General features: G+C 52.0%; 7 protein-coding genes across 7 annotated transcripts; 1 reads left to right on the top strand and 6 right to left on the bottom strand.

The window, feature by feature from the left end:
• Positions 1 to 137: 137 nt before the first annotated feature.
• N7529_006909 (uncharacterized protein) lies at positions 138 to 485 on the bottom strand (the record flags this gene model as incomplete). Its single annotated transcript, XM_057242436.1, has 1 exon — positions 138 to 485. The coding sequence occupies one exon, from the start codon at positions 483 to 485 to the stop codon at positions 138 to 140; it is 348 nt and encodes a 115-aa protein (XP_057097795.1).
• Positions 486 to 2,044: 1,559 nt separating this feature from the next.
• Positions 2,045 to 3,415, bottom strand: N7529_006908 (uncharacterized protein; the record flags this gene model as incomplete). The annotated part of the gene is made up of 1 exon (XM_057242435.1): positions 2,045 to 3,415. One exon carries the CDS (start codon positions 3,413 to 3,415, stop codon positions 2,045 to 2,047), a length of 1,371 nt encoding a protein of 456 aa, XP_057097794.1.
• A 497-nt stretch (positions 3,416 to 3,912) lies between these two features.
• N7529_006907 (uncharacterized protein) lies at positions 3,913 to 5,391 on the bottom strand (the record flags this gene model as incomplete). Its single annotated transcript, XM_057242434.1, has 1 exon — positions 3,913 to 5,391. The coding sequence occupies one exon, from the start codon at positions 5,389 to 5,391 to the stop codon at positions 3,913 to 3,915; it is 1,479 nt and encodes a 492-aa protein (XP_057097793.1).
• Positions 5,392 to 6,688: 1,297 nt separating this feature from the next.
• Positions 6,689 to 9,010, bottom strand: N7529_006906 (putative DNA helicase; the record flags this gene model as incomplete). Its single annotated transcript, XM_057242433.1, has 4 exons — positions 6,689 to 6,773; positions 6,834 to 6,894; positions 6,980 to 8,415; positions 8,466 to 9,010. The coding sequence occupies 4 exons, from the start codon at positions 9,008 to 9,010 to the stop codon at positions 6,689 to 6,691; spliced, it is 2,127 nt and encodes a 708-aa protein (XP_057097792.1).
• A 485-nt stretch (positions 9,011 to 9,495) lies between these two features.
• N7529_006905 (endonuclease III domain-containing protein) lies at positions 9,496 to 10,761 on the bottom strand (the record flags this gene model as incomplete). The annotated part of the gene is made up of 1 exon (XM_057242432.1): positions 9,496 to 10,761. The coding sequence occupies one exon, from the start codon at positions 10,759 to 10,761 to the stop codon at positions 9,496 to 9,498; it is 1,266 nt and encodes a 421-aa protein (XP_057097791.1).
• A 168-nt stretch (positions 10,762 to 10,929) lies between these two features.
• Positions 10,930 to 11,531, top strand: pex4 (putative ubiquitin conjugating enzyme (UbcJ); the record flags this gene model as incomplete). Its single annotated transcript, XM_057242431.1, has 2 exons — positions 10,930 to 11,095; positions 11,191 to 11,531. 2 exons carry the CDS (start codon positions 10,930 to 10,932, stop codon positions 11,529 to 11,531), a joined length of 507 nt encoding a protein of 168 aa, XP_057097790.1.
• A 495-nt stretch (positions 11,532 to 12,026) lies between these two features.
• N7529_006903 (putative GPI anchored cell wall protein (Dan4)) lies at positions 12,027 to 12,944 on the bottom strand (the record flags this gene model as incomplete). Its single annotated transcript, XM_057242430.1, has 1 exon — positions 12,027 to 12,944. One exon carries the CDS (start codon positions 12,942 to 12,944, stop codon positions 12,027 to 12,029), a length of 918 nt encoding a protein of 305 aa, XP_057097789.1.
• Positions 12,945 to 13,092: the final 148 nt, after the last annotated feature.

The raw sequence follows: 13,092 nt of genomic DNA, 5'->3' as shown, positions 1-13,092 counted from the left end.
CATAATTTCATATTAGACCTCAGACGTCTATCAATTCAACAATCTCGTCATCGCCGCGAATTTGTAATTGCTACTTGCCATATTACATTACGTCAATTGTGCATTGTACTTGTCACTTTTCGTCGTACTCACGGCTGCTAATGAGCCTCTTCGGCATCGTCTTGCTCGAGACGATTGAGTATGTCCTCAAAATGCCGGATGGTTGCCCGTTCCGCGGCAATTGCGTTGTTAGTCTCGGCGAGATGAGCCCTCAGAATTGCCCGGTCGGCCGCCATTGCGTCGCTATTATCTGCTAGATAGGTCCAAAGAATCCTCGTCACGACCTGGGCGAAATGAATGTCGATGCTGCAGCTGATACTTTCGTCCTCATGCTCAGCGAGAGAAGTGCGCAGGCGCTGGAGCTCTACCCGGAGACGGAGCCTCAATCGTGCTCTTGCAACTCCATCACCATCATTGGTAGTTTGATCCCGGTTGCTACTATCCATGCTAAGAAGGATCAGTGTTTCCATCTGCCAAACGAGAGAGACTCGGCTGCTTACTTTATTACTTGCAAGTGATTATTGTTTTAGAGAGTGCGCGGTTGCAACTCGAGAATTGGGTTGAGGACGAAAGGAGCATAGAAGAAAGAGAAGAGAAGAAAGGGTAAGAGCAAGCCGAAAAGGTGATTGATGTCTAAAATTCATCTGAAGTCGAAGTAAGAGTAGATTGAGCTCCCAGGCATATTACCAATCTACCTCGAGCCACACGTCAAATCAGTTCGATATCTCTGTCAAAGCATGGCGATTCTGAAACCCAGCAACAAGCCATGGGAATAAATGGCTTCTTAGATATGTCTGTACGTCAAAGCTGAAGCTAATTGCGCGCAGCAGACCAGGCAATCTAAAACGCAGCGCTAGGTAGATTCCCACATCGAGGCTTTGACCAAGTCCCTTCAATAGAGGTTCCACAACGCTCCTACGACTGACTGTACCTGATTGTCTTGCATTTTGCACCTTTGATACATACATTCCTTGGAAGAGCAACTGATACGGCGTCCAGGGCAATCCGTTCGTCAAGCATCCTTAATACATTACGATACATGAACTTCTTGGCCCAACGACCAGGCCAGGATTGATGAGGGATGCATGCTGGGTGACACTCTCAGATTCCGAAACAATACTTCTTCACAATCTCATGACCCCACTACGAGAGCATCGAGACCTATGTCCGCATAGACATACAAGGGACAATTTCGCTGGATTTGGACTAAATAAGTCGTCATATCAATGCAATTACATCGTGAATTGACGTTAGAAAAGGATCTACAACGCTGCGTGCCAATCCTTCATGCCAGGAGAGATGATGTCTGTCCGTGGATTCAAGATCAAAGTATAGACTTCTTTTCATACTCAAGACCCGCCCTCTTTGGCTAATATCACGGCAGACCAAACTCACACGACCACCAGACAGAATTATATTTGTCCATCACAGCATACAACCCTAACAAGCGGCAAGCTTATCAGTCGATATGGCACATCGCCAGAGACCCAACGGTATAGCTTTATACCATTTAGAAAACCCAGAAGACACTGATCAGCAAATCAAGTATGTCCTTGTGTTCACCCTCGGCTATTGCGACGGCAAGAGGTCATACCATATACCTACAACGCCGCAAGCTGAGGTCTTAGCGCACTTGTGCTACGCCAGTGTCAAAGCAGACCTGGATGATGGACTCGGGCAAAAGTGACACTATATGCACTGGCTAGATGTGCCTGGTGACAGTGTGATAACACAACATCCACACCAGCCAAGAGGACCAGCGGATTTCTTCGTTACCCATGCACATCTGAATCTGGGAATGGACGCACAACAGAAGATAATGCGGCATGTTACACGTAAAGCTATATCTGCAAAAACCTAGCACAGACCTGCCGTGCTCGTTCGCCGGCAATCATTGAGTGCTCACAAAAGGCTGCCAGGTATGTACATTTATGTCACGGGCTTATGTCTAATTTGGTCTGAGCCTGATTCGTTTGAGATTTGGCCAACGTTGACTATCGTGACTTCAATGTTCTGGCACGGGCTTAGAATGCATCTCAGACTCATACAACAAATTTTCAGCGTCCAAGTATTCAAACATCCTCTCCTTAGCCCGCTCAACCTGTTCCTCAACATCCAAATCCCAAAGCCAGCGCAGGCGTTCATTGAAAGTTTTTTTCAGTCTATCCGCATCATCGCCAACGCCTTCGAAAGATAAACAAAGCAAATCCGCATTTTCTTTGCTGGTGGTAACAACTCGTTGGCACCGTGGGCGCCTAATATCGTCGAACGCTTTCAAGGCAGAGACCACATCATGGGCAGACTTCACTCGATCATTACTCAAGAGCTCAGCAAGAACATGCGCATCTTCAATTGCCTGCCCAGCACCAGCACCCTGATGCGGCGTAGAAGCATGCGCAGCATCCCCCATGATCGCCACGCGAGACCGTGCATACGTTGGAATATGCGGATGTTCGAAAATCGCCCATTGCGACGGATCAGGCATATGCTGCGACGGTAAGCTAAGTACTGTGACATTCAAAGCCTTAAGAATTGCACAAACCTCAACAAGCGCTTGAACATATCGCCCCATCCCCTCCGTATCCCTCAGCATGTCCTCCCTCTTCGCCGGCCTCACCCAACGCTTATCCTCCCACTTCTCACTCAGCACATAAATCCCCACATTCACCATTTGCGCCCTCATAATCGGATAAGAAATCGCATAGCACCCCTTCCCCATATACAACGTCGACACCCTCGCCCTCTTCTCCCCAACAGCATCAACCATCTCCTCCATCCCCAACACAGCCCGATACCCATACATACCACTATACCTCGGCCCAACTACCAACCCAGGCACCACAAACTCCTTAACCCGCGACTTAATCCCATCACACCCAACAACAACATCCGCAAGCACAACCTCCCCATCCGCAAAACTACACTCCACCCCACCATCACCATCCCCAACCTCCCTAATCCCAACACACCTCTTCCCAAAGTGTACAATATCGGGCGGCACAAGCGCAACAAGCGCATTCAAAAAGTCCGCCCTCCGCACCGCCGTTTGCCCAGACGGCAAAGCCTTCAAATCCATAAGCACCTCGCCCTCGCACTCCCCACAAGCCCACACAAGCTCGAACCACGTCTGCGCATACTCCTCGAAACCAGGACTGTCTGCGTGCGTGGTAACTAGCGAGTCGTATATGCTTGCGATGCGCGGATCCAGGCGGGGCATGGCGCGGTACGCTGCTGGGCCGAGAGACAGGCCCAGACCTATTTCCGTGAATGCGGGCGCGGCCTCGTAGATTTGCACTGGGATGCGGCGCCTGAGTAGCCCAATTGCCAGTGCTAGGCCGCCTATCCCGCCGCCTATTATTGTTATTTTAGGGGGCATTGCGTATTGTGTGTTGCTGGAATTGGGATGGGGGTTTAAGTTTATGTTGAAGGTGGAGGCTCCCTGCAGCGGTTTGTGGGTTTTATTTATCTCTTACAGTCTTAGTGTATTTCTATCTTAGTCTTTGGATGGGTCTAAGTGTTCTAGCTTGGACAGAGGCATGACTGTACGGAGATGACTGTACGGAGCACCAGGTAGTCAGCGAAACGATTGGTTCGGGGAATGGACGTGTGGGGATTGGATGGAAAAGAGGACAGAGCGCCGATCTACATTTTAGCGTGCGGTGGTGCGACATGATCGGACACTACAGAGTACCACTCGGAGAAAAGGGTATATTCAATTGAATGAAATATGAATTGATTATATAGAAGAAGGGATATAGGAACGCTAACTGGAAGGCACACAAGAAATGAAAGCAGACAAGCGGCGCGATCCTGCCGCGCCGGGCTCTATTGAGGCCCAAGCAAATGCGAGTCTAAACATTACACAGCCACACTCTAGATCATGGGCGCAGTGACGATGCGCTGGCGCTCCCACTTCGGCGCAAAGGGGTCATCCCGGGAGTAGACGTCGCGGTCATCGTGTTCTGTCGAATCATCAGCGAGCGCGCGCCGGAAATGCAGGAACTCGGCGGATTCCACGCCGTGGGCGGGGTTCATTGCGCCACTCTGGATGGACTCCATTGCTGCGCGCTGCAGGAGCCGGACATCGTCTCTCAGGGAACCGAATTGGCCTTCGAGGTTTCGGCGGGCGGTCTGCTCGCGCCGGAGGAGGGTTACTAGGGCGCTGTATTGCTCTATTGAGACGCCTTGGTAGTCTGAGAGGGAGGAAGCGGAGGGGGTTGGGCGGAGGGAGCGCTCTGGGCGGATTGTGGAGGTGCTTGATGGTCTTTGGTGGATTGTTGGGAGGGGGGTTGGGTCGTCGTCTGTGTAAGAGGGGTGTTTTTGGCGGAGGGAATCTTTGCGCGGTCTGGGTTTTTCGGTGGTGGGGATGCTGGCTTGCATTCTTGCGATTGCAAATTCGAGATCGATCATTTTTACCTCGAGGGTTGTTAGGCGCTGCTCGAGGGTAACGCTGTCGTCGTGTTGCATGTTGTGGACTAGGGTTGCTAGGTTTGATGGAAGGGTTGGGATTGTTTCTTGTTGCTCGGATTCATGCAGGGAAGGGGCGGCTGATGCGCGCGTTACACTTGTTACTGTTGTACCGGTTGAGGGGCGCGCGGATTGGCCGCTGTTGGAGCTTTCTTCGAATGGTGGAGATCGGGAATCTGAGGCGGAGGCTGGGCCTGTAGCGGGCATTGTGCGCGCAGGCCAGATGTCTAGATGTTGCTCTGTCATTGCTTCCAATGCAACTGTGCTCCTTGACAATCTATGAGAGAGCAAACTGTGTCTTCGGTCTTGGATATGGGCTCTCTCTTCTTGGGGTTCGGATATTGCCGTCGAAGCCACGGCATATCGAGATTCATCATCAGAAAATATGACGCTAGGCAGCGTTGCACGTCTTCGGCGCGGCAAACCCGGTGAGCCGGGCATCGATGCTGGCGATAAGGGAGAAAGCGGGGACAGGTGTGTTTCTGCGAGTTGGAGATTTTCCGCAGAAAGCGGACTACTTCGATTGGAAGTAAGCTTCAACGGTGGCGGAACGGCCAGGAACGGTCTTCCTCGGACTGGGCCTGAACTCCGCGGCGGGGTCATCAACGTAGATTCAAACTGGGTTTCCTCCAGTTCATCGGCCTGACTTTGTCTTTTCCGATTGAAGATCTTGCGCATGACTGTTTTTAAAGTGCTTCCGGTCCTGCGATGTGCGAGCGCCGGCTGGGAGCGAAAGTCCATTGAGGGGAGCGCTGTATCATAACCGTCTCCGATGTAGGGGACCGGGTTCGAGGACGGACGCTCTGCCCGGGGGGCTGATCGCTGGCGAAGGCTTCCTGCAGACTCGCTGCCGGCGCTGGCGATTGATGGCGGGCTTCTCGACATTGCGCTCAGAATGGACGGATATATGAATTGATGCGATGTTGGTTTCGATGCTCATTACAAAGGATCTCCGTCGCGGGACACGGGGTATATACGGGGTGAAAAAAAGGAAATATGGAAAAAGCGCGTTGAGCGAGTGGTCGAAAAATAAAGTCGAGAAACACAGTCGAGGGGTATCAGGGTATTAGATGCAAAAGGCCGCTCAGCGGAAGTCGGTAGATTGAAATAAAGGCCAGGGGAGCTTAGTTTACTATTAATCAAACGCGGGTTAGTTGAAGAACTGAATGGGGGTACAAACAGGCGTACAAAGAATATGGACATAATGACAAATGGTATAGTTCCGAGTCGTTTGTCAGTCTCGGAGTGCAGTTCAAGAATGAAATATAAGAAATTTCAATGTAGTAGAGGGACAAGGATAGAGAGAGAGAAAGAGAGAGAGAGAAAGGGGGTAGCTAATCCCCACGGGAGTTCAAGCCACAGCCGAACAGGTTCTGGAAAATGAATTTGAACTTGAGAAGTGGATGTAGTGGATGAAGTGGAGAAACATCACAGTTAGGGGGGGGGGGGGGGAAAGACCGACGTTAAAGGTTTCGCACTTGTCTTTGATGCAGAGCAAAGATAAGTGGACTATACTCCGTAGAACGTGAGGCGCTATAGTAGATAGGGTAATTTCTTTTTCTCTTCCAATCAAAGTGCCAAGCTACAACACTACAAAGGGCTGAAGTCCAATCTCTCTGTTTATTTTTTTTTTTTTTGTTGCGTTGGCCCCAATAGTGGAGTGGAATTGAGAAATGGAGGATCTTCAATTCAAGCTTCTGCTTCCAATTGCATCCTCCAGACCATATGTAACAGAATTGGGCACATTGGAGTCCAGTCCGAAACACCGCAATTCCCCAGCACAGACCGCGAAAGCCCAAAGAAGGGCCCGTGTTGTGTTGTGCCCGGGAGTCGCCCGAGATGTCAGAACCGCATCTGGGCCCCGTTATTTGGCTTGATCAACAGTAGTTTGTGCTGCTTCAGGAAATCGACCTCCGAAGAATTAAAAACAATAAACGTTTCGGAATCTTTGATGCTTTCCGTGCCGTTTCAGAGCCGAATTAACTCCCCCAATATTGTCGGTCAAGAGAATGTCTAGGGCTTCCACGCCTTACATAGAGTGTCGGCCGTGCGCACCAAAATTAATCTATCTACACAATCCGAGATCAAGTGGAGACCGACATCGTTCTGGACGGGTTATGGAACAAATCGAATCGGAATCGGATCTAAGTCGAATCTTCGACGCTTGGAATCTTGGAATGTTCTATAATAAATCTCCAGCATCGGGGTATCGCAAGTCGGCGTTTTCTTCAAGAAAATCCATCCAGTGCTTGAGGAAATTACTTCCGCTAAGAAATCCGATTGTCGATCAGTATCAAACTCCAGAACTCAAACGTACCCTCACTTACCGACTAATCGTCTCCGAGTCCCCGCAAATACAAAGGTGTCGTTTCGGGCGTGTCATGGCCACTGCCGAGGGTAGTTAGTGGTCATTCGCTACACTCCCTATGCACTTCGTTTGAATCGGGCGTATCGGCGTAAACATAAAACATACCATTCAGCCGACGTTTCTCGGCCAAAAACCCAACTTCGTGTTCCGCATTGCTGCGCACAAGACTAACCACCACTGCCTCTTTCTCTCGCCCCTGGAACCCATCAACACTACCCAATTCGATACCGGGATATTTCTCTCTCAGCATGCGAGACAACAAAGCCAATTGTCCATTATAAGGCGTAATCACGGCAATGTGCTCAGGCCGGAGTCCTGCGTCGACAAGATTATTCACGTGTCTCGCAACGACCAACGCTTCCATCTCGTTGCTTTTGCTGTCGCCAAGTAAGGCACCGCCCTTGATCTCCTCCTCTGCTTTTTCGGGAAAATCCCCGCCTTGCGTGTCCCAGAAAACTAGTGGTTCTTGCGTATCGTCTGTGCTTTGCACTTCGTAGGGCAGATCAACGAGTAGACGGGCTTTGACTGCTTCACCGGCTATGAGTCTTCCTTCGTAGAGTTCGTCGGAAGGGAAACGCATAATAGTTTCATGCATGCGGTACTGCGTCGTGAGCATGCGTTTAATTCCAGACCCATGCAGCGCAAGTAGCCGATCAAACAAAGTTCGCTCGAGAGAAACGCCTTTCAGCAACTCCTCGCTCTCGGCGTCAGAGCTCTTCTTCTCACTCTTCTGCCCGCTCGACTTAACAGTCGGCGGCAATTGCAAATGATCACCCGCAAGAACGACCTTCTCAGCATGAAGCAGCGAAATCCAACACTGAGCCTCAAGTGCCTGACTCGCCTCATCAATAATGACGACATCAAACTTCTGCTGATGTTTCAATTGATGCCCACCGGCACCATGCAACGTCGCAAGCACAACGCTACTCTCTCGCACAAGATTATCAACACACCTCGACTCGCGCTCGCGAAACTCCTTCCGTAGAATCTTCAACTCATCATATATCCCCCTCCTCTCGCGCCCGCTCCGCGTCTTCCGAATACTAGCCTGCTTCTCATCCATCTCCCGCCGAATATCCTTCACAATGCCGCCCGCATCAGAAGTCTGTGTAAGAACTTCCAGCGAATGCTCCAGCACAGAAGGCAGCAAGCGCGCCGGATGTCCGATCCGCACGACGGGCACTTTCGTCGGCGCAAGTCGCTCAACGATGTTATCCACCGACACGTTCGACGGCCCGCAGACGAGAACCCGCTTGTTGCGCCGCACAAGCTGCACAATTAGCTCGATCAGTGTATGTGTCTTGCCGGTCCCTGGCGGCCCGTGGATGAGCGCGATGTCGCGCGACCCCAGCGCAAACCGGATAGCGTCTTTCTGCGAGTCGTTCAGGGTCGGATCGATGAATTCCACCTCCGCATCCGCATCTGGTGCCGCATCTCCAGCACCAGGCTGCAGAGGTGTGGTGTAGCCGAAGGCGACGCGCATGAAATGCGAGTACTCGGATTCCGGCATTTTGGCCATTTTCTCCATCGTCTGTTTCATACTGTGTGAGATCAGCACCGCACCGCATTACCAAGCAAAGACACCCCATACCGTCTGTGCGTAACATCGTTAGCAAGCTTAATAGCCCAAAGCTTCTTCCCCCACAGCGCATCAACAGCCTCATCGTCCTCCTTCCGCACAGCGCCCGACTTCCCAAACGCAATCCAGATCGCTTTCTCGCTTGTGCGCGTAACGACGCCCTCTGGCCCCGCCCCGCTCTCACCATCCTTATCCTTATCTTTCCCGCTGGCTGCCTTCTTCCCCGCGACGTCGTTCACGCGCACGACGTCGCCGACGCGAATGCCATGCGCCGAAAGACGCGGGGACCCGTCTGCGGCGCGGGTCTCATCTGAGGCGATTGCTGGGTCGGGCGCAAACTCGCCGACTAGACGGCCGCCTAGTCCCGTGCGGCATTGGGAGAGGAGGAGGCCTGTGAGGGCTTGGCCGGTTGCTTGGAGAGTGCGGCGGGTTGTGGGGGAGACAGATGCTGCTGTGCTGGCTAGTTTTGAGGTTGAGACTTCGGCAGCGTGTTCGAGGTCGAGGAGGTGGAGTTGGGTTGTTGCGAACAGGGGGATTGGGGTTGGTGAGGGGGGCATTTTGGGTGGGTGGGTGGTGGTGAGGGGGTCAATCATGAGAGAGAGCTTGGAGGGGTCGGGGATAATGAGGCTCCAACTCGCTTATATCCGATGAGATCATCGGTCCACTTTATTTTGGGGTTGGGTGTTTTAATGTTTATTTTTTTTTGGATTGAGTAGTTTCATCTCATTTGATTTGATTTGACTTTGGTTATTGTGGTGTATTAGAGATGTGGCTCAAACAAATCGAATCAATGCCCCACGACTTCGGGATATACAGTAGCGGAGTATGCACTTATACTTGCCAGGGAGGGTTCCGTCCTAAGCCATGTTGACTGGGCGCTTGATACTATACGCCCAGACTTCATCTGTCCAGCTTCCACGCCGTGCCAGCAGAAAGCCCCAGCCTATTAATTCCCGACGAAAAGCTACAGTTCAAGGTCCTCCAAATCATCGCAACAAGCTCAACAAAGCAGGACACACCCTGCATTGCAGCCCCGACCCCATCAAACGACCTCAATCTTGACCTTCGGCCCATTCTCCCCCTTAACCACCGACCTCTCCATCCCCCGAATCTCACTCATACAAAGCCCCGTCCCAGCAAGATAACAGTCCCCACAGCGCCGTTTAACAGGCAAACAAACCGTCTGCCCCAGTCCAACAAGCAACTTATTAATCTCATGCCACTTCTCATGCGGTAGCCAAGCCTGCAGGGCAATCCTCGTCTCCTCGGGCGTCTTGGTCTTATTCCAGCCCCAGAGATTCGTAATGCGATGAACGTGCACATCGACGCCAATACCAAGGTGTTTGCCCCACGCCGCGCTCAGACACAGGTACGCCATTTTGGGACCTACGCCAGGCAGTGCCATTAAGCCTTCTGGCGTGGAGGGAATGTCGCCGTCGTATTCGTCGCGTAGGATTAGGGCTGTTGCCTTGATGTATTTTGTTTTGTTGTTGTGAAAGCCCACTGTGCGGATTAGGGAGTTTAGGGTTGTTGGGTCGACGGCGAGGATGTTGTGGAGGTTGAGGGTGCTGTCTTTGGCGGAGGATTGGTTTTCGAGTTTGATTTTGGAGTCTTCATCCTCGAGTTTGATTCCGGGGTCCTGGTCTTCAGACTTGATGGGCGATCCTTGGCCCAGCTCAGTGTGCAATCTTTGCATTGCAACGGCTGTCACCGTATCTTTCGTTTGCGAGGAGAGCATCAACGCGATGAGCGTTTGGAAACGACGGTCCTTTGGCTCTGAGACGCGCCAGTAGAGCTCCGCGCAGCCCATTGTGTCAACCGGTGCGGTCGGGTTATCTTCGCGCATCTTTTTGACCGTGTCGTACATGATCTCCCAGTTGGACGGGGGCTCGACTTTCACTACGCCGGACGCATCGCGGATTTTGCGCGCTGGCAGGCGGCGTTTTCGTTCTGGCTTGGGTTTCTCATCTGGGTCCTTCTTGATGATGGATTTCTCCTTGATTGTCTTCCGTGGGTGTTTGACTGGTAACGCAGTCGTTCGCTTCTGGCGTTTGGAAGGGGGCTCGAGCAAGTCTTCGATATCGGCTGTATCTGCCTCAGACAGGGATGAATCATCGTCGGTTGGTACGGACAAGCTGGGTGTAGAAGTCAATTCAGGCTCCGTCTTGACGGTCGCATTTGCATTGCCATCGGGATTGGCATTGTAGGCGAAAGCTCTCAACGCGCTAACACGCGTGCGAGTCTCACGAGGGGCAGATAGCGCCTGTAGCACTTTCGCTGTTTCTTTAGAAGTACGGGAAGTGCGCATGGTTGTAGATTATTGTTGTAGGAAAAGGGTCCGATTTCACATGGAGATGACACGGTCCACACGGGGGTAAAGTTCCCCAGCCTCGGCGATCACAGCTCCGACTTTCAACGTCCGCGCTCAACTCTACCACAACTAATTAACGAGCCCACGCCCAGTATACCTTCCACGATGTCGCAAGCACCATCTGGAAACACGACGCAGCGGCTAATCCGCGAGCTGAAAGAATACCACAAGACGCCAAACGAGTCCCTGCTGCACCTCGGCCCCGTCGACGAAGAGAACCTACTAGACTGGGAAGCCGTATTGAAAGGCGTAGATGGAACGCCGTACGAGGGTAAGCCAGAACCAGAAACAACCGACAACCCCGATCAGACACTACGCCAATGCATACACCCCGATTAAACCCCAAACGCTAATTAACACGCGCAGGCGGCCTCTGGCACCTCCGAATCGCAATCCCACCAAACTACCCCCTATCACCGCCGACAATCCACTTCACGACGAAGATCTCGCACCCCAATATCTCTTTCAGCGATGGCGCCATATGTCTTACTCTGCTGACGACCGAGCACTGGAGTCCTGTGTATACGCTGTCGACGACGCTGACTGCGATTCAGCAGCTGTTGACGGATCCGCAGCCGGATTCGCCGCTCAATGTTGATGTTGCTGCTTTGTTGCGCGATGGGGATTTGGCTGGCTGGGAAAGTGTTGTGCGGTATTGGACTGGGGAGGAAAGGTGGAAGGGGGCTGGGAGTGGGAGTGGGCGGTGATGGACTGGGAATTGGATTGAGGGGGATGAGATATAGAATTAGGGGATTATTTGAGTGGGCTGCGATGATGGAGATTTTTTTTTCTTTTGTTGGTTGATTTGACATGCCATACCATACCCCTTTGCACATTCCGATCTACACGTTCTACTACACATCTATACATAACATAAGACAGACAATTGAACACAAATTTTGCATTTTCTCCAAAGTGAAGAAGAGCATGGACTAGAATTAATCACATGAAATATTGGCGTGTGCTAGAGCTGTAAATGTCCACACCGCTGATGAAAACAAAGCCCAATGAGGCAATAACAAATGCTGGCCAGTAACGCCAAAAGGAGAGACATGAGTAGGTCGTAACGGGTCGTGCGGAAGGATAGTACAATGACGAACGTCATGAGAATGCAGAGCCGAAGCGATATGCTGGAAAACGCCGTTGAAAATGATAAAAGAGGCTAGCAGGCGGGACAAAAAGACGCAAAGTTCTATCAAAAATCACAGGGCCATGGCGACCATGACGGCACCTCCGATCATGGCGACGACCTCGCGAGCCACGCCCGCGGTGGGGGCAGCGGCATTGCCGGTCTGCAGACCAGGACGAGCGGTGTTGGTGCTGGAGCCACCGTTGGTGGCGGCGGCTGGGGTGATCACAGTCACGGAAGTGAGGGTTATCAAGCTTCCATCGGGCAGGGTGCTGGTGCTCTTGAAGGTGGAGGTAGTCAGGCTCGTCTGCGAGGTGTGCTCCGAGGTCTGAGAAGAGGTCGACTCGCTGGAAGTCGATGAGGTGGATGAAGTGCTCTTGGCAGTTGTCAATGTCGAGGGCACACTGGTGGTAGTGGCCGGGAGAATGGTTGTCTGAGTGGTAGATGTAACCGAGGCAGTGGTCTCGGAAGTGGTGCTGCGCGAGCTGGTAGTGCTGGCGGCGGTAGTTGGGACGGCGGTAGTCTTCTCAGTAGTTTTTTCGGTGGTGGTTTGCTGAGAAGTGGTGCTAGCAGGTGCAGTAGTTGACTCAGCAGAAGTGGTCTTAGTGGTGGGCACCGAGGTAGTCTCAGTGGACGACGTAGAGACCGGCAGAGTAGTGGTGGGATCAGCAGAAGTCACAGCAGGAACAGATGTAGGTTCCGGGCTGGCAGTGGCATTGCCCTCACGCTTGGCAAGCCTGATCAAGCTGGCAATGGTTGGTTCTTCATCTTGAAGAGCCTCAGCGGCATGCAGGTCAGTCGGGAAGATTCCATGGCGGAATTTGGCGGAGAGGGCATGCAGGGCATCGTGAAACGAGGCTGCCTTAATGTCGTCAAGCGCTTCCTGGAGAGACTCACTCTGAGATACATCAGGTTTGACTGCATCTGCATAGACGGCAGATATGGCGAGCAAGGTCACGAAGAGTAATTGGAGAAAGTTGATACGAAGCATTGTGGAGATTGGAGATCCGCTGATAAGGCCCACGGGTGATGAGGTATTGGAGTTGGCAGAGGAGAGGAAACGAAGAAGCAAGAAGATGAGGAAGTTGAGGAAGTTAAATTTCAAACTTGGAGAAGAAGCTTATCAAGAGGAAGCTGCA

The sequence above is a fragment of the Penicillium soppii genome (assembly GCF_028829465.1).
Source record: "Penicillium soppii strain IBT 18220 chromosome Unknown utg000005l, whole genome shotgun sequence".
NCBI classification, from domain to species: domain Eukaryota; kingdom Fungi; phylum Ascomycota; class Eurotiomycetes; order Eurotiales; family Aspergillaceae; genus Penicillium; species Penicillium soppii.
This window is presented reverse-complemented; position numbering and strand designations above follow the sequence as displayed.